This window comes from Quercus lobata, chromosome 3 (genome assembly GCF_001633185.2).
Source record: "Quercus lobata isolate SW786 chromosome 3, ValleyOak3.0 Primary Assembly, whole genome shotgun sequence".
Classification (NCBI taxonomy): domain Eukaryota; kingdom Viridiplantae; phylum Streptophyta; class Magnoliopsida; order Fagales; family Fagaceae; genus Quercus; species Quercus lobata.
In genome coordinates, this window is record NC_044906.1 from 55,314,942 (window position 1) to 55,339,169 (window position 24,228).

Sequence of the window (24,228 nt, forward strand, 5' to 3'; positions counted from 1 at the left end):
ACTTGTGGAATAAGTTAAGAGGAAAATTCTATCTCAGATAAAATTTTAAAAAAAAAAATTAAAAATTAAATAGAGAGGTAAAGAAGTCATAGGCATGGAATTTTCAACTAAAGCAGCCTAAAGAATCAGAATTTAAAATGTAAGAGAGATCTGTCAATAATAGATGCTTATTGCTTAAGTAGAATTGTTAAACATTCAATTTAATAAATGACTAGTGTTCAATACTTCTTCTAGCTACATGCCAAAAACTGACATCTTTCAAGAGAAAGAAACAAGAGCACTTTTGGCATGAGAATCTAAACTTACACAGTTTGACAACTATAACTGAGCCCGACAAAAATCTTCATCCAATGGGAAGAAACATAAAGTACAATGGCCATCTGTAATGAAAAATAACAATCACCGTGGAAGGAAAAAATTAACCGTTACTTCTACAATCGAGGAAGGAAACCCAGGACTAGGAGCCAGAAAATAATAATAAATGAGAATGGAGATATATTAGAGACCAAAGCACACAGTTTGTTAAGACTTCCCAGCTCAAACAAGAGATATCCTCCTGCAAAAAAGAGGCTCCATTATTCATAGCCGTTTGTCACAGAAAATACAGCTCCAACAACGGTCTGTATCACATACATAAGAATGGCAGGAAGAATAACCATTAAACATCCTTGGGTGACTGAGACCAAAAGGACATCCCATTTCACTGCTATCAGATAAATATCACTGCTTCCTTCCCCGATGCAGCATACAAGTTATTGAAGAATGACTACCAATATCATATAACAGACGAGTCATCTTTCTTTTTACTTTGTTCTCTACAACATCTCGTACTCCTGCAAGACGGCGCTGAAATATCAAATCCCACTTCTGCACCTACTCACTGACACTTCTGAATATCCAAGTACAAATCAATGCACTAATTAGATTTATTCACGAGAACCACCTACAACAATAAGATCATCTTGGAATTCATGCAGAGAATTTCTTCATAATATTCTTTACATTTTCTATTTATTTCTTTCCTTTTTCTTTTTTCACCCTTTCCCTCCATATCAATACAGACATTAACTCCATACTCAGAATATACCAAATGCATCCAGCCAACGTTGAAGTCCACCCACAGGCAGAACCCGACAGTCAACTGACTCAGGACATACTGAGAAAGAAATGGAAACATACTCTTCTAAGCTGCCTTACATATATTCATGATAGCAATCCAGATGACCACTCTTGCTATATCTCATCCACAATGTGAAACCAGCAGACATACACAGATATCCATCTCTAGCCATGAAGAGAAAAGCTATGACTCTGTTCATATAGAAGAGCAGGCTTAGAGGGGCCAAACTTTCTATCATGCCTCTCCTGACACTTTGGTAGCTGGTTCAAACAATCTGAGCAAAGCAACTCCAAACAAAATGTTTCCTCATATTCACTGTCATTAATGCACCGACCACACTGCACACACCGTGGTATGCAAAGCGTGCATGCCCTGCATACCTGAGTTGCATGCTCTTTCCCTTGACAACCCTGAGCCGGGCAATCATAAACAAGCCTCATGTTCTGACATCTTGGGCACATTTCAATATCAATCGAACGATCATCATCACAGGACAGATAAAAATTTCCTCTGTGATAGAAATGTGGCTTGCGGGCATTCTGCTGCATATTATCATTCATGCCCAACAAAAACTTCAAATCTTCAAAATGCTTTTGTGTTACACCATAAAGTCCACCAATTCGTAAATGCTTCACTCCTAGAGTGCCCACAGACTTGAAAGCCTTTAGACAACTCACAATACCCTCAATGCTGAGTCTTGTACACCCAGGCACACTCAACTGCACAAAGGAAGATAAATTTTAGCAGTTTGTCAATTCAACATGCGACATGACATACTATATGGAGCTCAAACAGACTATTGCATATAGAAATTGATACAGTAACAAGTTGAGAAAAGAGAAAGGGCATCCCCACGTCAAGTATTTAAAAAACCTGTTGTTTCAACAAATTCCAATGAATAGTCTAGAGTGGCTATGGCGGCCAGAGAATAAAAGGATCAATAACATGTGTGAATGTGTGTAAACCCGGGTTACTCAAAACCATTTTCTTACATTTATCATTTGAATGGATGCACACTTTGGGCAGCATACATTGTGATCTTCTCTTTCAAGTTTTCAGTTGTAATTTTTAAAGATGATATCATAAGCATCTTGAATATTAATTATTTTATATTTTAATAAAATTTCAATTATATATCCCCCAGAAAGTGTCAACATAGCAAGAAAGGTAGGAATCTGCAACTCAGTTTGGTGCCACCAATAATCCACCTCACCTGACCCAACCTCACATCATCAAGCTATTACACTCCCCCTCCCCCTCCTTTTTTTTCCTTTTTTTAATAAATAAAACTCAAGCTTATCATAGGTATATTCTATGTTCTCATAAGGACACAATCCATTATAAAGTTATCAATTGGTGATTGGAATTAGACCTTAAAATCTGGTCATTGTGACTAAATAAACAGAATGAGATGCAATAGGTCACTTTAGACCTCACAATCCTGACATCAACCCGGTTTCAGCTTGGATTTGGCTAAAGTTGGTTCAAATCATGCTTGATTTCTAACCCAATTTCACAGAATTAAACTACCAAGTCAAAAGTAGATTCGCATATCCAGATGTACTTGTAGATGCATGTAGAAAAACATACAGACACTTTTGTATGGAATAATCCATTTTAAAAGCAGCTAGTAAAATATAAACCTGCAGGTAAGATGTTGAATCAACTTTCAAGACACTCTGAAAGCACCTTCCAATCCTATAACTACAAATTTGCTTTTTATACCAAGAACCTTTTGAAAAGTGAGGTCAAGAGCAGCTCCAGAAGCAGAAAAGAACAACTTTAAAGAGAAGGCAGAACATCAAGCAAGGATCCAAGCTGTGTATGACAAGTCAAATTATCTTTATCTATTTATTTTTTTTATAATAATTCCTAGTTACAATAATGGGGGACAGGGGATTTGAACCTTTGAACATCTCCGTTGGAAACACCAAGAGGGGCCAATTGAGCTACAAGGCTCTTGGTGAGTCTTTATCTTTGTTATGGCAGTAAAAATTTTAGCACATGGTCATGGTATTTAAATTTAAATGATCTAAAAAAAGGGACAATCCTTTTAGAGAATTTTAATAGGAAGGATATATACTTCCAAAAATAAAGCAGGAAAAAAAAAAAAAACACCCCAACCATTTTAAAATCTAAAACAAGATACTTGAGAATAGATACACACAATGCATGCATAAACACATTTAACAAAGAAAAAATTCAGGAATCAATCTGACAGCTGACATTTATAAAATAAAGTCACACTGACCTTGGTTAGCCTAGGGTTACTATCAAGCACACGTTTTAGACCATCATCAGTGATCCTTGGGCACTCCACCAGGCTCAGGCATTGAAGACTACCTTGAGCCCTATTAGTCAATTGCAAAAGAACTTCATCAGTAATCTTCTCATTCAAAGGTTGATCAATGTGTACACTCCTCCACAAAAGAGGGTCGCCTCGAACCGTAGAACGAAGAGATCTGCAAACAGTTTCAACAACAAGAAGATCCCGCAAACCCAGATAACCAAGGGCAAAATTCAAAGCCCCATGAGGAGCTCCGCTATCTCCAACAGAACAAATCCCATTACCTTTAGGACAAGCTTCACTTTGTTGGCCAGAAACTCCCGGAGTTTCATTGCCCAAACCCAGAATACCATCCACGTTACAATCTGATCCAAAACCACCACGGCAAGATGTATCACCAACTTCCATCTTCCCAGAACACCCCCCAATTCCACCCGCTACATCAAACCTATAATCAACCCCCATATTCCCCGAAAAACTCTGGTACTTCAAAGCATTATTCCAAATAAAATTCAACCCCGCGAATAACTGATAACTCCCATCACTTGTCCCAACCTCATTCCCGCCATACCCACCATAATCAGCTTGAAAGTCCTCCAGCCAACCCGTGATGGCCGTAAAAGTGGTACTTATGTCCATACCAAACGGATCCGAAGGCAACAGATCAAGAACATCATTCGAAACAGACTCCTGCGACCCACTCCTATCACACCTATCCCTTCCATAATCAAACCGATCCTCAACATCCCGGCTAGAAATCCACGACCTCCCAAACCCATCTCCATTCCTCTCCGAAACTCCCTCAACAAGATACCCATTAGCAATCCTCATTGGCGCAACCAAATTGTCCTCAGCCAGATGCGCCGGAAAGATTGGTCGATGCGAAAAGTTCAAGGCCATTGTATATACACACACAACCTAAACCCAATCTCTCTCTCTCTCTCTCTCTCTCTCTCTCTCTGCAAATCCAACAAAGCAAAAGCAAACCCTAAATTTCTTCTTCTTTTTTTTTTTCTTTTCGGAGAAACAAAAAAAAAATTCAAAACCAAAATCAAAACTTTGTGAAGTGGAAGATCTAATTCTAATCTAAGAACGAAACCCTCGATTTTAGATGACAAACTAAAACAACGCACCAAAAATTTCACAGAGTTTCTTGTAAGGAACCTACAAATCAGCTAAAAATGGAAGCAAAAAAAAAAAAACGACGCCGTTAATCGAATATATCTACAAAGATAAAAGAATCAATCAAATTTTGTCTCTCTTTTTTTTATTTTTTTATTTTTTGGGGATTTCTAAGCTAAGCTAATAAAAAAACTAGGGTTTGCAAAATAAGGATCAAAAGAAAATGGATAGGAATTTGAGAAAAACACAGAACCTGAATCGGCGACGAAACGAAACGGAAAATAATCGAGGTGATTATTACGACGGCGATAAAAACCCTAGTGTTTTTTTGGGGACGAACGCAATCGACGGCGAAGAACGAAGTGTGCGTTTTGCTTTGGTATCGAATTCTTGCAGAAAAAGCAAAAAGCTTTTGTGGGTTTTTTTTTTTTTTTTTTTTTTTGGGTTTGGGGGGAATTGAAATTGGAGGGAGATGGAGAGATTTTAGGGTTTTGTTTCTCTGGTCGGAATTCGATCCGAGCGCTGTCGATCGTGCTGTCAAGGAGAGAAAGGGGAGAGATAGAGAGAGGGGAAGAGAGAGAAATATAATAAAAGGAATTTTTTTTTTTTTTTTTAGGGAGAGAGAGAGAAGTGAAGGGTAACGGTGAATTGTCCAATTTAGGAGAGATGGGTGGGGTGTGGGGAGGGGGAAACGGACACGTGTCGGGTGGAAATGTTTTGGGTTTACTCTTTCTACGCAAAACTAGACATGGCGGGAGGAGGAAGAGGAGGAAAAAAAGGTGGGAATTGGAATTGGAATTGGGATTCCCTCCTCTATTTTGGTTTTTCAACTTTCTTTTTTTTTTTTTTTTTACTGTCTTTGTTTCTACATCGTTGATTATGTGTGTTTGTATTTTGTGCAGTGTTGGATTGTGGAGTGGATGGCTGAGATTGGATGGTTTTAGGATAAAGAGTATTATTTAAGTACTTTTAAAAGGGACTTAGCTTGAGTCTAGTGTTCAATTGCACCTGATAAGATGATGACACGTGTCTATTATAGGACACTTGTTATCATTTTGACAGGTCCAGGGCAACTGAATTCTACACTGTTAATGATGGTTTTTGTAATTGTTGATGGATGGGGATTTCATGTTTAGTTTATAGAGTGGACAATTGAAATTGGATGGTTTTAGGATAAAGAGTAATTATTTAGGTACTTTCGAAAGGGACTTAGTTTGGGTTTAGTATTCAGTTGCATTTTAACTGTCTAGATAATAACAAATAATCAAAAGTTGTATTAGACTTGTCAAGATAATGACACGTAGTAACTTTTGGACATATGTCAGTACAACTAGATAATAGACCTTATAATGACATGATGCTTTCTCCTCTTATAATATAAATTATTATAGTTATGAGAAAATGGAGCACCGTATTACTGTATTCTAAAAATACTTAATAATTAATCGATTATAAGATAATTGTAAAATGACTGTGACAGATATCAATGAGTCAAAGTTTTGTTTAGGTTATTTGAAGCTTCCTTGTTTTTTTATAAGAAGAAGATGCTTCCAAGTTAAACTTGGACTTCTAACCTTTAAAACGGACCCTAACTGCGTGGATTGATTAGGGTTGGCTAAGATTTTATCCAAATAAATCTTACTTTTTTCTATTTTTTTCTTTTTGAAGGGGTTAAGCCGTGTGGTCACCTTTATTTGGTGGGTTTATTGATAATTGGATCCTTAAACTATGGTAAATCGAGTGGTGTTTGTGCGATGAGAAGTCAGAACTGGATCTCTTAGCTGGAAGTGCCCTTTGACCAACTCGTCCATACCATAGCCTATACTAAACGACCATTGTTTTTTTCTTTTTTTGGTTTTCTTTGGGTGCGTGTTGGGGGCAAGGGTGTTTGTTGAGGCAAATAAGTTGGTTTGGTGGTAGTGTTTGTGTACCTACCGAAACACACTTTGATGCATTGATTTGATTGCCACTACAAGGATTTTTTTTTTTTTTTAAAATAAGGTGAAATGGTGTATTTTTAATGTAACAGATAACTATATATTTCTTCTTGCACCATAAATTTTTTTTTTTAAACAGATTATAACGTATATAAAAAGAAAATTCTTAGAAAAGGAAAGTCAGAAGTATCATTTACATATTAATATTAATTTAATGGGATATCATCTAATCTATAATTTAGGTAAGAATTTTTTTTTTTTTTTTTTATAATGAAATATTTTGACAAGAAAGTAAAGGATAGATTTATACGTAGCATTTATAAAAAATTCATTTTGGAAGTATCATTTGGATAAACCTCAATAAAGTTGATTTAATTTATTATTTATTATTATTTTTGATAATTACGCTTTCCTCCCTTGAGGTTTGGAGAAATAACACTTCACTGCAAACTTGAAAGAAAAAAACACTTTCCCTCTTTGACATCCGACTAACCAAATTTTGTGAAATTCATATTAAAAATATTGTATACTAACCTGCCAAGTTTCCAAATTATCTTATTTTATAATTAAAATTTATTGTTTTAAATTTTTAATTAAAGTGTATTTTAAAATATTAAGTGTGAATTTTGCTTATTAATTTTTTTAATGAGTATGGAGAGATTTGTCATTATAAGTGTTTTGGTATTTGATAAATTTTGCATTTTTATTCTAAATTTATTAGTTATTTTTTTTACTAACCATGGTTAAAATTTTGTAAAGAGATTCTTATAAAATTTAGAATACTTCGTTACTAATATAAGCAAAAAGGAAGAGAATGAGGGGGAGAAGTGTTAATTTCTTCAAGGCTTAAGGGAAGGAAGTGTAAATACCCCTTTTTTGGGTTTTAAAAATGAAAATATATTATCAATGGAAGACATCTAATAGGAAATTTGCAGTGCAAATATTAAGAGAACTCACATCAACGTGTATGATAGAAAAATTTGTAAAATTTAAACATTTTTGCCTAAAAATTATCCATATTAATGAGTGTAAAATTATATAAATTTACAAATTTATTACAATAAATCATGTAAATTTACATTGATATTATTATTTTTAATTTAATTTTTTATTCTTTCTTTACGTATGCCGAGTACAAAGGAAGAGCGTAAATGGCAATTATTGTATATGAAGAAAGATAAACAATTAAAAATATTTTTAAAAAATTGATATCTTAATAAAATGTAATGTAAAATAAATAATTTGATGTGTGATGTTTTGAAAAGTGAGTATGTAAAATAAAAAATTTAAAAAAAAAAAAATTATGCTAAAATATACACAAATTTTTGCACAAACATATGCAAAAGTTTTATCAATCCTATATCTATCTCAGCAAGGCAGAGTTGGTTCCTTTTTTACACTAGTTGATGCCCAAGGAATCCTTAAATAACTTGAAGTTCTCAAAGATGTTCACCAAAATTCCAAAGCATCTATCAAGCCATCCCCTTGAAGTCAAGGCATCAGACACTTTGGACAAAGCTCAAAAATTGTCTCCACCAAAAAGAAGTTTTCCATGGAAAGTTGGACCAGGATACAGATACAGTCACCTTCTATCACAAGGACTAGTCTTCTACGTACCAAAGAAGCAAACTTATTTTTGAGTGGAACAAAACCCCTAGTCCAAGCTCCAACTAAAAACAAATAAAAAGCAATAGTTTCTCAAGTGGAACAAAAAATAATTAAATTGATTTGTCTCCACTAAAGGAAGTCTGTGGAAAAGTTGGACTAGGATACCTTCTGAGCTAGATCTCAACATCTACTTGCCAAAGAAGCAAACATATTTTCAAGTAGAATAAAACCCATTGTCCAAAAAAGAAAGAAAGTTGGAACAAAGCCATCCTGTGAAGGCCAAACCCAAATCACATAGGCCCACTCTTGGAGGGCCATGCAGTGCATCCCTAAAACGATGTTTAACTTTCTACCATACAGAGACAACCCCAAATCCACCCAAAAAATAAAGAAGAAAATAAATGAAACGTCACACTCAAAACAATTAATAAGTAGAATAAATGAAACGTCACACTCAAGTCAACTTCGTATAAAAATTTCTGTATATTTTAACAACTATTTTTTTTCTGTTTTATTTAATTACTTTTCAAAGCATTCACATATTGTTTATTCTATATCCGTGCATTAAATGTTTTTATCACTTTTCACACGCTTCCAATTTTCTTCTTTTTTTTCTCCAAAAATGCCAAAAAAAAATTAAAATTAAAAACTGAAATGTATAATTACAGTGTTTGTGCAGATTTGCACAACGGATTATGCTAATATGTTTGTAGTTTTTTGGAGTTGGTTTGGAAAATTTTGGTAGTGATCTAAGGATTCGTTTGGTTGGAGAAGTGAAAAGTGGGAGAATGAAAAATTAATGGGAGGATAGAAAAGTAGGAAGATAAAAAAGATTTAGTTTTCCCTCATGTATATTTGGTTAGAGAGGTGGAAAAGTGAAAGGGTAGAAAACTTTTTTGTTTGGTTGAAGAGAAAAAGGGGATGATGGAAAATGTAGTTTATGTATATTAACTATTATGTCCTTGTTATATAATAGATAAGTGAGAAGGGCAGGTGAGTGCAATAAAGTGAGGGTGTTTGTGTAAATCACATCATTCAACATCCTTTCCTCCACATTTTCCCCCATATTGAGAGGATAAAAAATGTGGCCCAGAGGAATTATTTTCCTCCTCATTTTCTGTCTCTCTTGTTTTCTCTCCTGAATCAAACAGTATTTTCCTCTCCCTATTTTTCATCCTTCCTGCTTTCACCCCAACCAAACATACCATAAACGCTATTTTATGTGACTTTTAGAAGTATAGCAATGGTGCAAAACTGAGCATCACTATACCAGGCTCTCTAACCAATATAAAAGTTCCCTTAAGCTTGGTCTCAAGTTATCATATGCTTCCTTAACGTCCATTTGGTTGGGTGAATTTTAGGGGGATGGAAAATAGGAGAGAGAAAAGAGAAGAGAGAATGTTTTTTTTTTTTTTTTAATGAACTGGAGGTAAATTTTATTAAGACAAAAAAATAGCAACTACACAAAAGGGGTACAAGCCTCAGCTTTAATTACATAAACAAAATAAGGAGGCCCCAATCCTATGCCTACATCAAAAATAACCAAAAGAATTGTTCAACAAAGACCACTTAACTAAGACAGGCAGCAACATTAGCATCTTAGGCTACCTAGCAAATACAACAATTTGAGATTTGAGTCTGCAAGTCTAAAACATCAAAGCAGATGGTTCCAATTCTCCAAGGGACTCCTAGGTTGGAAATTATCAACGCATCAACACAAGACTTTGTGTCACTCACAATGTAGATGGAATCAACGTCAATGTTTAATGCCAAGTTGATAGCCTAGATTATAGCTTCAACCTTTGCTTGGAAAGGAAGTGTGGTGTTCACTCTTTTCGAGCAAGCAAATACCACTTCCCCTCTCCAATCTTTGGCTACAACTACAACGGAGGAACTCTCAAGGTTACAAGCAGCATTTACATTGATTTTGTCGGGGGTGTTTTTTGTGCGTGTAGCCACGTGTCCTTGGAGGTGTGGCTTTGTTAGGCCCGGATTTATTCTGGAGAGGTCAACCCGGAACTCGACATTGGGCCGCATAGATCAATGGCTATCGGTGTATTTTTAAGCCTACAAAATAGATAAAACCCAAAGTCTTAGAATCATGATAATGGTTGAAATAAATAAATAATATGCTTAGCATGATAGCTTTGATTAAATGGTGAGTTGATATGTTATTATTATGTATATTGAGTGATGTCCAATATTAGAAAATAATTAATCAGGTGTCAAATGTCCAATAATGGGATGAATCCCATGTCTAGTTGCGGTTCATGGTTCATGTTCATCATAATAAGGTATGTCTAGCAATGGTCCATGTCCAAATAATATATGTTCATTGGTGGTATATGTCCAAATGATACAAGTCCAGCAATGGTTTATGTCCAAGTAATATATGTCCATTGGTGGTATATGTCTAAATGATACAAGTCCAACAATGGTTTATGTCCAAGTAATATATGTTCACTGGTGGTATATCAATTTATTAATATGTATGTTTATTATTACTGAGACCATGTTTATTAAATGGTGAGATAATGGTAAAATGACAATGAGTTAACATATACTCAATAATGTAATTTCAAAGATGGAGAAAACATTAACTTATCTTTTATGTTTCTGACTCCAGCCGTGTAGCATCACTTTGTTCTTCATGTGATTTGTGGCTCCAACCGTATAATGTTAGTGAGCTTCATAGGTTGTGGCTCTAGCCTTATAGTGTTAATGAGCTAATAAGATTCTAACTGTATAATGACATTAGTTGAGTGGTATAATAATAATGAACGAAATATACTTGATGATAAGTTTGAAGGTAAAATATAATGACTTATCTTCATAGTTTGGAGCTCCAGCCGTAGGACAACAGTGGACTTAGACATTTCAATAGTGTGATAAAATGAGTCCAGCGGTACAATATGATATTATGAGTCCTTCCATGGTGACTTCATGATTGAAGGGGAAAAACGAGTGCAACTGAAGGGAGAGAGAGTATGTCCAGCCGTGTGTAAAGGTTGGTTAAGTTTATCCCCTTTCATCATACACTTAAATGACTTTCCCCATGTAATACTCTTTTATTTTTTAGTCAAATATGAGTGATATTGTCTTCCATAAGAAGGGCTTTTGATTTTATAAGTTTTTGTCTTTCATAAAAAATGGCTTTTAGTAATAAGTTCTTGGAAGAGTGTTTGATATATATATGTGTGTGTGTGTGTGTGGAGATGGTAAGGAATATGTATATATTGTGAGATATGGTGTTTGTAATATGTATGAGAATTATTTGTAAATACTTTGTTGGACGTGGATCTTGTATATGTATACTATGTGAGACATGAAGCTTAGAGATATATGAGAAGTATGTATGGGTATTTTGTGAGAAATGTGTTTTGTAAAATAAATGGAAGTATGAGATAAATAAATGAAAGTTAAATGTAGTAAAGGCTGCTACTAGGATTGTTTTTTGTATTATGACATTGGTTATGTTGCTTTCTAAGAAAGGGGATTTAGAATGAGAAATAAAGAATGAGATGGAGATGTGTTTTAGGCAGCAAAGATGATGAAGTTTCTGAATAATAGAGTGTGGGAAAGATGGTAATGAATAATGGTTTTTTGTAACATGTGTGTTGTGTTGTTATCTCTGAAGAGGGACTTTGTAAGAGAGATGGGAAAGTGTGAAAATGTATATTTTGCAGTAAAATGAGTGAAGTTTCTGCATAAGAGGGTGAGAGAGGGATGAATCTGAGAGAGAGGATCAGAGAGAGGGATCAGTGAAAGAGAATAGAGAGAGAGAGAGCGAGAGATCAAAGAGGGGCCCCCTTTAGTGTATAGCTTGGTCCTCTTTATATAGAGCTAAGCTATGTAACTAGATCATAACTAGTTGAAGAGAAACTTAGCAAATCAGGAAAAAACTTTGACAAAGTAAGTGGTCTTTTGTTTTTTGGCCAAAAGAAGAAAGTTTGAGACTTAATGGCTGAAGTTATAACTGTAATAGCTGTCAATCATAGCTGTTACAGCTGGATGATGTCATCTGAATGACTTCATTTGCTTGGAGGAAAGTATATGGCATTAAATTCATGATTTTACTAAAGATGGTGAGATAAGTTTTATGAGATTTTTCTGGTACCACAGTTGGAGCTAATGCAGAATGTGTTGGAACTGTTTCAGCTTCTACAGAAGGTGTTTCTGCTTCTGCTGGAGCTGTCTATAGCTTAGCTGAGCTGTTTGCAGCTTCCGCTGGAGCCATTTTTGGTGTTTTCGGCTAAGTTTTCTCTTTTTGAAAATATATTTGGTGGAGTTTTAGAGATGTAATCATGGTCTTTTTGTATCTTAACCAAATCTTGGAGAGTAAGGAGAGCATTTTAATGCTAGATATGAGATATTAATATATATTTAGCTATGTGCTTGAAATTGATTTAGATGATAAAAATATGATTGATATGAAATACTACAATTACATCTTTAAATTTATATTATATGATGAACATTAATTTTTATGTAAAGAGCATGGAGAGTTTTATCATTTTAAGTGTTATGTGATATTAGAGGCTTACCAAATGTTACCTATTGCACATTGACACGTCAGAGTTTAGGGAATTTGGGAAGACATGCCAAGTAATATGCTTTCCTTTATCAACTTTGAATCACTGGAGCTTTATTGAACATACTTCTTGGCCCTCCAAATCACGACTCCCAAAATTTCCCCGATGAGACTCATGAGCTTGGATCATAAGCCAAAAATGAGATGATGTGCTATGAGCTTGAATCATGGGCTTTGACGCATTTTTATGTAAATATGGGCTCTTTTGGGCTTTAAAAGAGGTTTTCCCAAAATCCATGATAATATTAACGTGGTGCGGGTCGCCAATGAAATGAAGCCATGTGGCATGAAAAATTTGCCCGCAGCAGATTTTAATAGGTTTTCTATCAAGTTTAGACCAAACTAGCTAAGCACGATTGGATGGTCCAAGACCTTAATAAATTCTACAACAAAACTGAATACTTTTAATGTAATCTCATCCAACTTTGGAGTTAATCCCTCAAATTGTACTTGGTTTCTTAGTTTCTAGGCCATATCATGGATCACTACACCATAAAGTAAAAAAATATGCCTTATTATTTGAGTTCAATGGTTGTCAAAATCCCGATCTGGATCTTATGATCCTATAATTTTATGATCCCACCTGCCTAAAACGATCCGGATCTTTCAAGGATCTTTGCGAAGGATCTTTGCAATCGTTCAAAATCAATAGGATTGTGCAATTCTGATGATCCTAGACGATCTTGATTTCTTGTAATCTTCTTTGACTTGACAGAAGGTTTAGTTGAACCTAAATAAAAAATAAAATCTTAATAGACCAAGCTTTTTCACTCTAATGTAGAGAGTGTCAGTTGGATCCAAATAAAAAATATCTCAATAGAGTGTCACATTTTGAGGTTTTTTTGTCTCTTTAAATGATGCTTATAAATGGATGTAGTGATGTATGGTAATTATATCAATGAATGTATAATTTATATGATTATTTAACATACCAATGTGTATTTTTTGTTTTTTTCTCAAATAATGTAAGATCTTACAATTCACGAACCAATCGTACGATCCCACCTACATTCCACAATCCTACGTAAGATCCCAATTTTGACAACTCTAGCAACTATATTTGGACAAGAGATTAAGGTTTGGATGAATTAGGAAAAAGAAGAGAGACCCAAACCATCAAACCTTAAACCATAATGGCTGTTAAACCAAGTGGCTTTCATCAGAGGGCACAAAACAAATAGATGGATGCTAGTCTCTTCTTCCATCAAATGGATAGAAAGAATCCCCAGCATTCATAAATCTTACCAGAAAGGATTTAGTAGGGAAACAATTCGTTGCCATCCTCCGTAGATGTATTTCTGGCCTATCATAGTCTCATAAATCTTGGTTTTCTAGATTTGTCCGTGTGATGCATCTTGACTAATAGGAGGATTCCCACTGCCGCAAAGAATAAGTTGATTTTATTGAGTTTTGTCCATTGCCAGTAGTGGTACATATCCACTTGTCTGCTTGTGAGTGCAAGAACATGGGTATTTTTCTGATTAGCTTTAACAGTCAGCTCGTTGAATAAGTTTATGTAAGTCCCACTCTTTATGACTTTGAGTAAGGAGTTGGGATAAGAGATTTTTTTATTTTTTATTTTTTTTAGTGTTTGATTAGGTGGATTTTAAGAAGAAAAACTGGTGTGCCCAAGCCCACCCACCAAAATGCTATCTATCCATTTTGGAAAAAAGAAAAAAGAAAAGAGTAGTTGCAGTCAAAAGATTGAACTATTCTTCATCTCAGTTTTTTTTTTTTTAGTTTACCTGGACATGAATTTTTTTTTATTACTTTCTTCATTTTTAATTTCCTAGTTATGATTTTTCTTTTTTAATAAACTTAGGTTATTGCCTTCTTTATTTATTTTTAGTTGGTTGCTCCCTTTTTTTTAATAAGGACATATGAGTTATTTAAACATAAATGAGATAAACTAAAATCTCTTTTATTCCTTCTATTTTTCTATCCTTCCAACCAAACGAAACTTTAAGATTGGACAGAGCAGAATACGGGAAAATAACAAGAAGCAACAGCAAAATATAAAAGCATCACGACAAGGCCAGTATGTTTTGAATGTCCTAAATTAAATCCGAATGGCACAATGGCCAAAATATTTTCCAAAAACATGCAGCAATTCAAAATTTTCAACCAAAAATTATGGATCCTTTCTAGTTAGTTCCTAGACTTCTTTCTGGATGACTTGGATGAAGGCTTGGATTGCTCTGCAGCTGCATTCTGTGAGGTTCCTTTGGAGGTATTCACTTGGTTTGATTTTGAATTTGAAGAGTTAGAACTCGCACCAGAAGTCCCAGCTTCTTGCTTTTCTCTTACAACTGCACCCTGAGATCCTCTCACCTGAGCTGCTCTCTTATCCTTCCTCTTGGGCCTGTAACTTGACCTCTCTCTCTTGGGGAGCCACCTTTCTGGATCTGGTGGAGGACCTGGGTTAGCAGGGTCAAACCCTTTAGGGTACCTTGGCTTTCTCTTTCTCTTCTTCTTTGATTTAGCTTTACTCTTCCCTTCTTCATAAGCCTCAGTAGCCCCAACATGAGAAGCACTACCATCAACATGTTTCGCCCCAGAAGTCTTCTCTAAGCTATCCACATCCACCCCCCTCAGACCTGGTAACGGCTTCAGCTGCTTCTCATAGGTTTCTGCCTTGTTAACATCCACACGAGCAACTGTAGTTACCAGTCCAACCAATGCTTCCATGTTTCCATGGCTTTTCACAAGCTCCTCGTATAAACGGGCAGCATCCTCTTCATGGCCATGCCTCAGCTTAAAGGAAGCAGCCTCTTGCATTATGATATTGAGCTTATTGTCCTCAGTCATAGCATTGGACCACCATTTGATTGCAGAGTCAAGCACAGCAGCTGCACCGTCAATATCTCCAGCACGCTCCTTAAGAGACACAAGGGTTGCAACAGTGGCGGGCATGTGCTGGATATCAGGTATCTTAGCCAGGGACTCAGCTGCAATTTGGGGATGACCAGCAGCAGCAGCAACCTGTGCCCTAGCTAGGAGAACAACCTTGGACTTATCAGGGAACTTTTCAGCAAACTGTCCTAGAACTTCTTCAGCTCTCACAGCTTTGTTCTCTCTCACAAAGACAGCAGCTTGAAGCAGTACAGGCATCACACTATCAGCAAACATGTCAGACACTGCAGCAACAAGTTCTCGAGCCTGTAAAGAATCCAGAAGAGATAGAGTTGATCAAGAAAATCAGCTCACCAACAGTGACTCACTTTGTCATGATTAAATTGAAATTAGAAAGGTTAAAAATAAAGAGTGCAAAACCTGATCCAGCCTATTTGCGTGGAGAAGTAAAAGAACTCGATTTGCATATACTGCTTCCCTTTGTTTTGGTGAAAGCTTCAAGTTAAGTCCATGAGCAAGCTGGAAGTTCTGTGAATCTTTCTCTTTCAGCCTATCAAGTTTCCTTAGGCCATCAGAAACATCTTTTGGACCTTTCAATGCAATGAGGTTGTTCACTGCCACTGCCAGTGATGGCTCATCTGCCAGATCTCGATTAATAATGTCTGTGTAAGCTTCACTGGCCTCTTGTGTGTGCCCAAGGAGCTGATGAATAAAGCTAATTTGCATCACTTGCTGCCTCCATCACCAAAACAAGAAACGATTGAATATATACATAATGTAATAATTTTACCTGCTGAACATAGGCCAACTGGACAGCTATAGGAGCCAATTCAATCTCTATGTCATCATCAGGCAAGTTGTCTTCCATTAGTGTTTCCTGACCAATTCTGACAACAACAAGCACATTAGCATCCAGTGGAGATATTACCACTTTTCCTACAGAAGTTTCCCCCTGCTCTGCCCCCAATCCCCCCTCATTTTTTAAGTACATGCATGTGTTTACAGTTCAGAGCATATCAATTCATTGCACACTTCAATCCTCATTTACTTCATATTCAGAGCAAAACCAAAAAAATGTATACAAATTATTAGCATGGATTAACTCGACAGCCACTAACAAATATAGATTAAAAGTGATGATGTTAAAATGCAAAACAGGACTTCCAGACTTCAAAACAGAACTTACATTAACCAATATGTAAACCCCTTCCCAATCAAAGTGATTTCCTTTTGAATTTCAACCTCCCCAAGTACTGCTTATAGTTACTACCTAAAGAGAGAGAAACCAGTTTAAAGGATGTGCTGCAAATGGAAAATAGAGAGAACCTTTTTTTTTCCTGATAAGCAGCAAATAGAGAAAACTTAACAAAAGGTAAGGCACAAACATGATTCAGAAGACAGAATACCAGATTCTAAAAAAGAACCATTCAGGATTTTTTTTTTTTTTTTTCTTAATAGTTTCATTCTGGAATTTTAAAATGTTAAATAATAATAATTTTTCTTGCCCCTAACAAATTTCATTATAAGGAACTTTCATATACAACACCAAATAGATGGTTTTTTGCATCGAAGACTGCTGCAGTGGTTATCTAAGATTAGGACTCTAGTCAGTTATCAAAAGAGATTAGGGTTCTAGCCATAGAGAAAAAAATGATGTTTCTTCGCATGGTCATGCTTGTATGAAATTTCTCTAAACATACTTACCAGCCAAATTCAAGCAAGCTATAGATTTACCAACTTAAGCTTGACAAATAATGCAGTAAACACAATACAAAGCATCAAAATAATATTAGTCTGGAATCACAACATTATTCAATACAGTTGAAATCAACTTGCTTATCATAACCAATGGCAATGTTTGCAACCAACAGTACATTACCTTCGGGCTGACAGCAAGAGTTGTTCTGCATCTGTGTACTTGTTCCTTTCAATCAAAGAACACGCGGTGTTGTATGCCAACTCAAAATTGCTAGTTGCTTTGACCCTAAGTGCATCCAACATTCCTTGTACTTCTGAAGCTCTCCCAGAGGAAACCAAACCAGCAACAGAGTTTATTTCTAAGGAGTCAATCTTTGATTTTTGAAGCTTCTGATAGATATCGACGCAAGCATCCATTTTTCCAAGACGATAAAGAATCTGTGACTCTAACAGCATGGTTGCAGAATTTGTCTCTTGGGTTTTCAAGGACTCTAATGCTTCATCTAGCTTGTTTTGTCTGTATAAGCAGTATGCCTATTTAGAGATAGCAAAAGCAAAAATAAGAACATAAACAATGCATAATGTATACAGCCAAATATACAATTGAAACCCTCAGAAGGGTTTGATGAAGAAAATCTAAGCTAACTATATATATAATGCATATGGGCCATTTTTGGTTGATTAAGCTCATATATGGACCACATACTTAAGAACATGCAAATTAGATGCACCATCTGACATTAAGTTCAAATAGTAGACCAATCCAAATCTAGAGAAGGGTACCTATTCAACTAGTGAAAAATTAACATATGACCAAGGAGACCAAAAAAAAAACCCTTGAATTTAGCATTTGCTCACAGATAAAAGAAATACCCAAGTGCAGGAGTATTTGATATCACCTATCAATAAGCACCAAACTTGCCAAAAAATTTTATTCTTTTCCATTTAATTTCTCCCTAATTCTTTTATACAATCATTGAGAAACAAATGTCCACAAAACAAAAAGGCATATCACAAAATGTGCTCTAACATGAGAACTCTAAATAAGAGCCCTTTGGATGTGCCTGTAGCTAGTAAAATCTATGAGCAGCTGACCCCCACACGCCATAACGAGTTTCTAGGTAAATTAATAGGCATATCGCAAAGTGTGCTCTAACACAAGAACTCTAAAGAAGAACCATTTGGACACGCCTCTAGTTTCCAGGTAAATCTATCACAAAGTGTGCTCTAACACGAGAACTCTAAAGAAGGGCCCTTTGGATGCGCCTCTCGCCAGTAAAACCTATGAGCAGCTGACCCCACACACCATAACCAGTTTCCAAGTAATCCCGGCACACTATCGCAAGAACATTAGGATTTTTTTTAATTTTTTTTTTAATTTTATGAAAACGCTTAATTTGAAGGCAATGCCTGGTGATTAAATTTCTCTAAAGCATTTTGATAAGAAAATTCACCTATCAAAGTATGTAAATGCAATGTACTTCGAATTTCAAGCAGAGAAAGAGACTGGCACAAAATTAAATTTAAAATAATTTCATAATAATGGTATAATGCTTGAAATTACGTACCTTAAAGAAAGTGAAATCGATCGGGACCTTCTTTGTGGATTGAATCGTCGAGAGAGCATCGTCGATCCTATCCGCCTTGATCAAAGCCACAACCTTGCATCGAATCGCATCCTCATCACCTGGTGCCACTCTTAGAACTGCAAAAAAAACCCCAAAAAATAAAGATCAAAATTGAAATTTAATAGGAAAAATAAATTTAGGAATTCGGAGAAGGTGATGAAACCGAGAAATGGACCTTGATCTGTGACTTTGGCGGCTTGTTCGAACTCGGATCTTTGGATGTGTTTGCTAAGGGAAGCGAAGAGATCTTCGATTGGAGGAGGAGGCTGTGACGGCGAATGAGAGGGTTTTGGTTTGTCTTTGGGCTTCGGAGCCATTGAATATTCCCGGACGCGAGAGCTTTGATTGTGATTTTCTCGGTTGCCAAACAGATGTTAGGAAAAATAATAATTTAAAATGAGTGAGAATTGGATTGAGACGAAGGTTTTGAGTGAGAATATAGATAAGCAGAGATGGCTGCTGGGGTTTACGATTTCTTCTCGTTTTCACAGCTTCTACTCCTTTTCCGTTTTTTTTCACTCTTTGCCTTTCTCGGGAAAATGGTAAGCGGGTCGGGACGTAACCGGTTGACCCGAAGATCCAGGTTAAGCTAGGCCCATCGTTTTGTGAGCTTTGAGTGATGGGAAAAATTTGCCAGCATAATTTTAGGAAAATTTTAGGAAAGCAACACACTGATGAAATTATTTTGTAAGTTAGGTTGTTTTTAGAACTCGAGTTTCAATATTTCTGCACACTGCGAAGAAACTCGAAGCTTGGCCCATCGTTTTGTGAGCTTTGAGTGATGGGAAAAATTTGCCAGCATAATTTTAGGAAAATTTTAGGAAAGCAACACACTGATGAAATTATTTTGTAAGTTAGGTTGTTTTTAGAACTCGAGTTTCAATATTTCTGCACACTGCTTGAAACTCGAGTTTGTTTGTCACTCGAGTTCTTGTCCAAATACAAGTTTATCAAACTTGAATTCCAAAAACAATCTAACTAACAAAATAATTTCAAATGCATGCTATGCATCAAATTTTTTTCTAAAAAGCTACCATTCCGCAAATTTTGCCTTGAGTGATGGGTTAAAAGTTTTTGAGCCATTGTGAGAACTTAGGTAGAAATGGTCCAAATGGACCATGGTCCTCACCCTATTTTGCTCCTAATGAATGAATGATTTTTTTTTTTTTTTTTCCTTTTAATCAGACTAATGAATGTATTTACTCTCAAAGAAAGAGAGAAAAAAAAATATATTAATACTACTGCAATTTTTGTGCGTAAGTTTTATATAAGAAAATTTCTAGTATTCCTAGTATCGTTTTGAAAAAAAGAACTAAAATTATTACAAATTTTACTACAAAGAGCTTTACAAATTGATATGGTGATATGATTGTTGTCGCTTAAACAAAACTATGAAATGAATGTTTTGAATCATTTCTTTGTGATTAATGACATGTTAATATGTAAATATTATATTGTAATTTTTTTTTCATATCTCTAGCATTGCTCAAAAAAAGTTTGTGGTATTTTTTTGGCGAAACTACACTATTGGTCCCTGAAGTTTACCCTGTGTGCGCAATTAGTCCCTCAAGTTTGAAGCGAGCACAACAATTAGTCCCTTAAGTTTTAAAACTGAGTTATATTGGTCCTTTTACTAACTGCTGTTAACGGTGTTACTTACGTCGCTAACAGAACAATGACTTGACATTTTTTTTTAATGATGTGGCATGTTTTTAATTAAAAATTTTAAAAAACAGTTTCCACGTTAGATAAAATTGAAAAATCATATTGACTGGATTAAAAACAAATCTGATATTTGTTTAACAAAGGCATGACGGAGAGAGAGAAGGGGAAGTGAGAGATTGACAACCACAAGAAAGAAGGGGACGGAGTGAAGGAAAACCCAAGCCTAGCCACCACCAGTGGAGACCAAATCCCTAGCCACACAACAGCACTGCTTCTCTGGCATAACCACTGAACCGCTGCCGCCTCCCTCTGCTGGCGACGGTGGCCTCTTGCCTCCTAGCGACGCTTCCTTCTCGGCCACTTTTGTGTCTTCGTGCTAGCATAGCCACTGATACCTCAGCATCGCCGCTCCTCCTCCCCTTATTGAAAACCCTCTCAGGTATTGCTGATTTTTGTCTTCGTCGATTTGTTGTCATGCTGGGTGGGTGTTCAATGCTTAGGAGCGCTTTTATTTATAAATAATTTTGAATGGATATTTGTAACTAAATTCAAAAGATTATGTTTGGTTTATGGTAAAGTTGTGAAGTTTTTGTTTTCTTTAGCATTGTTGATTTGAACCATGTTATAGCCATCTACTTTTGGTCCTTCTTGAAGTTTCCTTTATAGTACGGGTACATACACCAATGTTAAATTTATTTTCTTGTCTTTGGTTCAACGAAGTTGACCGATTTACCTCACGTGATCAACTAAGCTTTGCATATACTTACTTGAAGTTGAGGAGAATAAATTTAGAAAGACCATTTTACTTAAATATGTTTAAGGTTAACACATTTTCTTTTAGTGATTCATTGTAGTTGTCTGTGTATTATTATAATTTTTATGTCATAGATTAAGTAATTTACATTTTTTTGGAGCTATGGCTAAAACGGTTCCTAGAGCTACTCTAATCATTCATTTATTGGTACTTTTGGATCACATGGAAATCAAATCTTTGCATATCAGCAAAAACTGACTACTGGCTATTAGAACTAACAAAAGAAATAGAATATGAAAGAAAAGATCATATAGTGAACTAAACTGGTAGGGGTATGTACCATTATATTATTTGCAATCCTTAGAAGCAACATAAATTCGTGTACCCGTTTGAGATGTCATGGCTGATGGGTACTATTGCAGGACTTATTTATTTATTTTTACATAGATCCAAATAGTTTCTATTTACAGATTTTATATAAGTTCATGACAATGCTTATATTGTCTATGTAGGGATGTATATTGAAGGTATATAGGACTGTACTGTGATTGGCTTTTTCCTTTTCCCACTTCCCAAAATCAACCTTGGTGCAAGGTGGACCATAACCAAGCCATATTATCTAGCTTCTTTCCTTGGTGTCAATGAATGCGTCAACTTTCAAGACTATCCTATCAATTTTGGGAAGATAAATTCAATTGTGTTTGGTTCCCATGAGATTCTTCAAAAAGGCAGGGCAAACTGTATTAGGTTTTAATTTGCTCTGCATTATCATAATCATGGGGCCTAAAAGGATAAAGGAGGGATGAAAATTACTTTCCCATTCTACTTTATATTACTTTTTGTGAATATATATTAAAAAAATTACCCCATAACTAAACGACCTTCTCTTTTGTTTTTATTTGTTAATTTGGTGTTTCTTGATTATGTGTGTGTGTGCATGTGCATGAGAGAGAGCCTAACTACTTGTACGTTTGCAAGTCATGCTTTTTATGAAGATTTGAACTCCCAGTCTTTGATTTGTATAGTGAGTTTTGTCCTTGTTTGTTACCATGACAGTCATGCAATTTGCATCAATTTCTTTACTAGTGTGATTTTCATGTTGCTCAACCACCGAGACTATCTATTAATGCCAGCTTTAAGCACTAGCTTGTACAGTCAATAAAGCAAATAAGCCAATTCTTTCTAGCATTATAATATATTTGCTCTACTAGTGCATTCTATTTGGTTTCCTGCAAATAAGCCAAGTCAATAAAGCAAATAAGCCAATTGTTGACTACTTTCTATTTGGTTTCCTCCAATAAAGCAAATTAAACCATTATAAGGAATAACAATATATCTAAACAATTGATCTAACCAATTACATAATCTGACAAGGTTTCCAATAAACATCATATTAATTGCACCAATTAACATGTTCAAAATAGTAACATCAAATAAGCTATACTTCAAATAGTAGTAATCCTCAAACTATTTCAAACAATAACAAAAAAATATCTAAATGTTCTATCCACTTCAAAATACACATTTATCTCCACAAGCACCTTCACTTCTACACATTTAACCACAAGAAATGTTGTTCACTTTTGCCCTTGTGCATTCTTATAAAATTTTGTAATTCTTTTTGAAGTCTCACTTGCAGCAACCATTGACTATACTAACACTCCAAAACTATAATTTCTTGTAACTTCATTAGGTCCAACCTGAACAGGTGCACAAGGATATTAATCTACTAGAAACAACAAAGTTAATTTTGTTGAAACATATAAATGTAATAATAATAACCTGAGATGTTGGTTGACTTCGATGTACTCCTTCACATTGGGTGTTGGCTGACTCTGTGTTGTGACATTTCTTTTCTTAACCTGAAAATGCATTATAGTTTCATTTCAGTACATTAACAATAAATTTGTGATTTTTTCATATGAGACTAACAAATATAAATATGTATTTGCAATCACTTACAGGTATTTTTTGACTATGCTGACTTGCATATGCTTCCTCACTTGTTTGCAATGGCAGTGTTGCCCTATTAGTAGGTTCTACATGGCTTGAAGATGTCCTATGTTCTTGGTTTTCCAAATTGTGTGCTGTTACATTTGGCTCTCTCACCTATAAATTTTAGGTCACAACTTAGTAGCACATTATCAACAAGGCAAAAATAAAGAAAAAAAAAATCTAACTATTACAAGCCTTACTCGTAGTTGTTTGCTAGCCTGAGTAGTGGGATTGCACCTTCTCTTGTTATGGCCTACTGTCCCACATTGGCAACATTTAACATGACTGATTCTCCTCTTTATCTTATATGGATTGTTTAGCTCACCAAGTTCTTTCTTTCTCTTCTTTTTAGGCCTTCCCCCTTGTCTTATTTTTTTAGGAGGGAGTATGGTTTCTCTGTCACTCCGTGGCCACAACTTAGGACCACTAATAGGGTATATACATGACCCATAAGTCTGGGTTAAGGAATCCATACTATAGCAACGACGCACATAATCTTCAATTATGTGACCCATATATCCCAACGCAGCTATAGAATGTGCACAAGGAATCCCAGTTAGGTCCCATGATCCACAAAAGCATGTACACTGCTTTATGTCAACTACATACTTATCAGGCAATTTTGATACTTCAAACTTTGATTCATTGCTATCCCCACACCAAACTGGAACCCAATCTGTACTATTAATTTTTTTCAATCTCTAACTTGTTCTAGATTCTAGGACATATAGGGCCATGATACCTTGTAATTTTCTCCTTCTTCTTAATATAATTAGCCATCAGATGCAATCTAATCTTCTCCAACATAGTAATTATTGGTTTGTCCCTATTCTCTAATATTTGAGAACTAAAATTTTCACATCCATTGTTGGTTAGTGCATTACACCTGGGATACCTTCTAAAAGCTGCTCTTGTCCAAAACCTAGGTTCCTTTACTACCAACCATTCTCATGCCTTTATGTTTAATTTC

The 24,228-nt window shown here is 35.4% G+C and overlaps 3 protein-coding genes across 4 annotated transcripts; all 3 read right to left on the reverse strand.

The window, feature by feature from the left end:
- Nucleotides 1-160: 160 nt before the first annotated feature.
- Nucleotides 161-5,154, reverse strand: LOC115982323 (F-box protein SKIP14). Its single transcript, XM_031104882.1, has 3 exons — nucleotides 4,783-5,154; nucleotides 3,372-4,366; nucleotides 161-1,839 (listed from the first exon to the last, which is right to left on the reverse strand). The coding sequence occupies exons 2-3, from the start codon at nucleotides 4,305-4,307 to the stop codon at nucleotides 1,285-1,287; spliced, it is 1,491 nt and encodes a 496-aa protein (XP_030960742.1). The 5' UTR covers nucleotides 4,308-4,366; nucleotides 4,783-5,154; the 3' UTR covers nucleotides 161-1,284.
- Nucleotides 5,155-14,570: 9,416 nt separating this feature from the next.
- Nucleotides 14,571-19,350, reverse strand: LOC115982324 (signal recognition particle subunit SRP72-like). 2 transcript variants are annotated; one of them, XM_031104883.1, is made up of 6 exons: nucleotides 19,020-19,350; nucleotides 18,785-18,921; nucleotides 17,398-17,750; nucleotides 16,309-16,405; nucleotides 15,939-16,220; nucleotides 14,571-15,824 (listed from the first exon to the last, which is right to left on the reverse strand). In XM_031104883.1, the coding sequence occupies exons 1-6, from the start codon at nucleotides 19,159-19,161 to the stop codon at nucleotides 14,814-14,816; spliced, it is 2,022 nt and encodes a 673-aa protein (XP_030960743.1). In that variant the 5' UTR covers nucleotides 19,162-19,350; the 3' UTR covers nucleotides 14,571-14,813. The 2 variants fall into 2 exon arrangements, with proteins under 2 accessions (XP_030960743.1, XP_030960744.1); XM_031104884.1 differs by having other exon boundaries at nucleotides 14,573-15,824; nucleotides 17,398-17,733; nucleotides 19,020-19,111.
- A 3,448-nt stretch (nucleotides 19,351-22,798) lies between these two features.
- On the reverse strand, nucleotides 22,799-23,974 carry LOC115979654. Its single transcript, XM_031101709.1, has 4 exons — nucleotides 23,459-23,974; nucleotides 23,226-23,372; nucleotides 23,046-23,125; nucleotides 22,799-22,963 (listed from the first exon to the last, which is right to left on the reverse strand). The coding sequence occupies exons 1-4, from the start codon at nucleotides 23,771-23,773 to the stop codon at nucleotides 22,918-22,920; spliced, it is 588 nt and encodes a 195-aa protein (XP_030957569.1). The 5' UTR covers nucleotides 23,774-23,974; the 3' UTR covers nucleotides 22,799-22,917.
- Between the last annotated feature and the right edge of the window lie 254 nt (nucleotides 23,975-24,228).

Coding starts and splice junctions, on each gene's coding strand:
- LOC115982323 (XM_031104882.1), bottom strand. CDS start 4,307: ATGGCCTTGAACTTTTCGCATCGACCAATCTTTCCGGCGCATCTGGCT. Junction 1,840..3,371: donor GTAACCCTAGGCTAACCAAG/GTCAGTGTGACT, acceptor TCCTTTGTGCAG/TTGAGTGTGCCTGGGTGTAC.
- LOC115982324 (XM_031104883.1), bottom strand. CDS start 19,161: ATGGCTCCGAAGCCCAAAGACAAACCAAAACCCTCTCATTCGCCGTCA. Junction 16,406..17,397: donor CTCTTGCTGTCAGCCCGAAG/GTAATGTACTGT, acceptor TGTTGTTGTCAG/AATTGGTCAGGAAACACTAA. Junction 15,825..15,938: donor ACGCAAATAGGCTGGATCAG/GTTTTGCACTCT, acceptor GATTCTTTACAG/GCTCGAGAACTTGTTGCTGC.
- LOC115979654 (XM_031101709.1), bottom strand. CDS start 23,773: ATGGGTCACATAATTGAAGATTATGTGCGTCGTTGCTATAGTATGGAT. Junction 23,373..23,458: donor AGGCTAGCAAACAACTACGA/GTAAGGCTTGTA, acceptor TAAAATTTATAG/GTGAGAGAGCCAAATGTAAC. Junction 22,964..23,045: donor GAAGTCAACCAACATCTCAG/GTTATTATTATT, acceptor GCACCTGTTCAG/GTTGGACCTAATGAAGTTAC.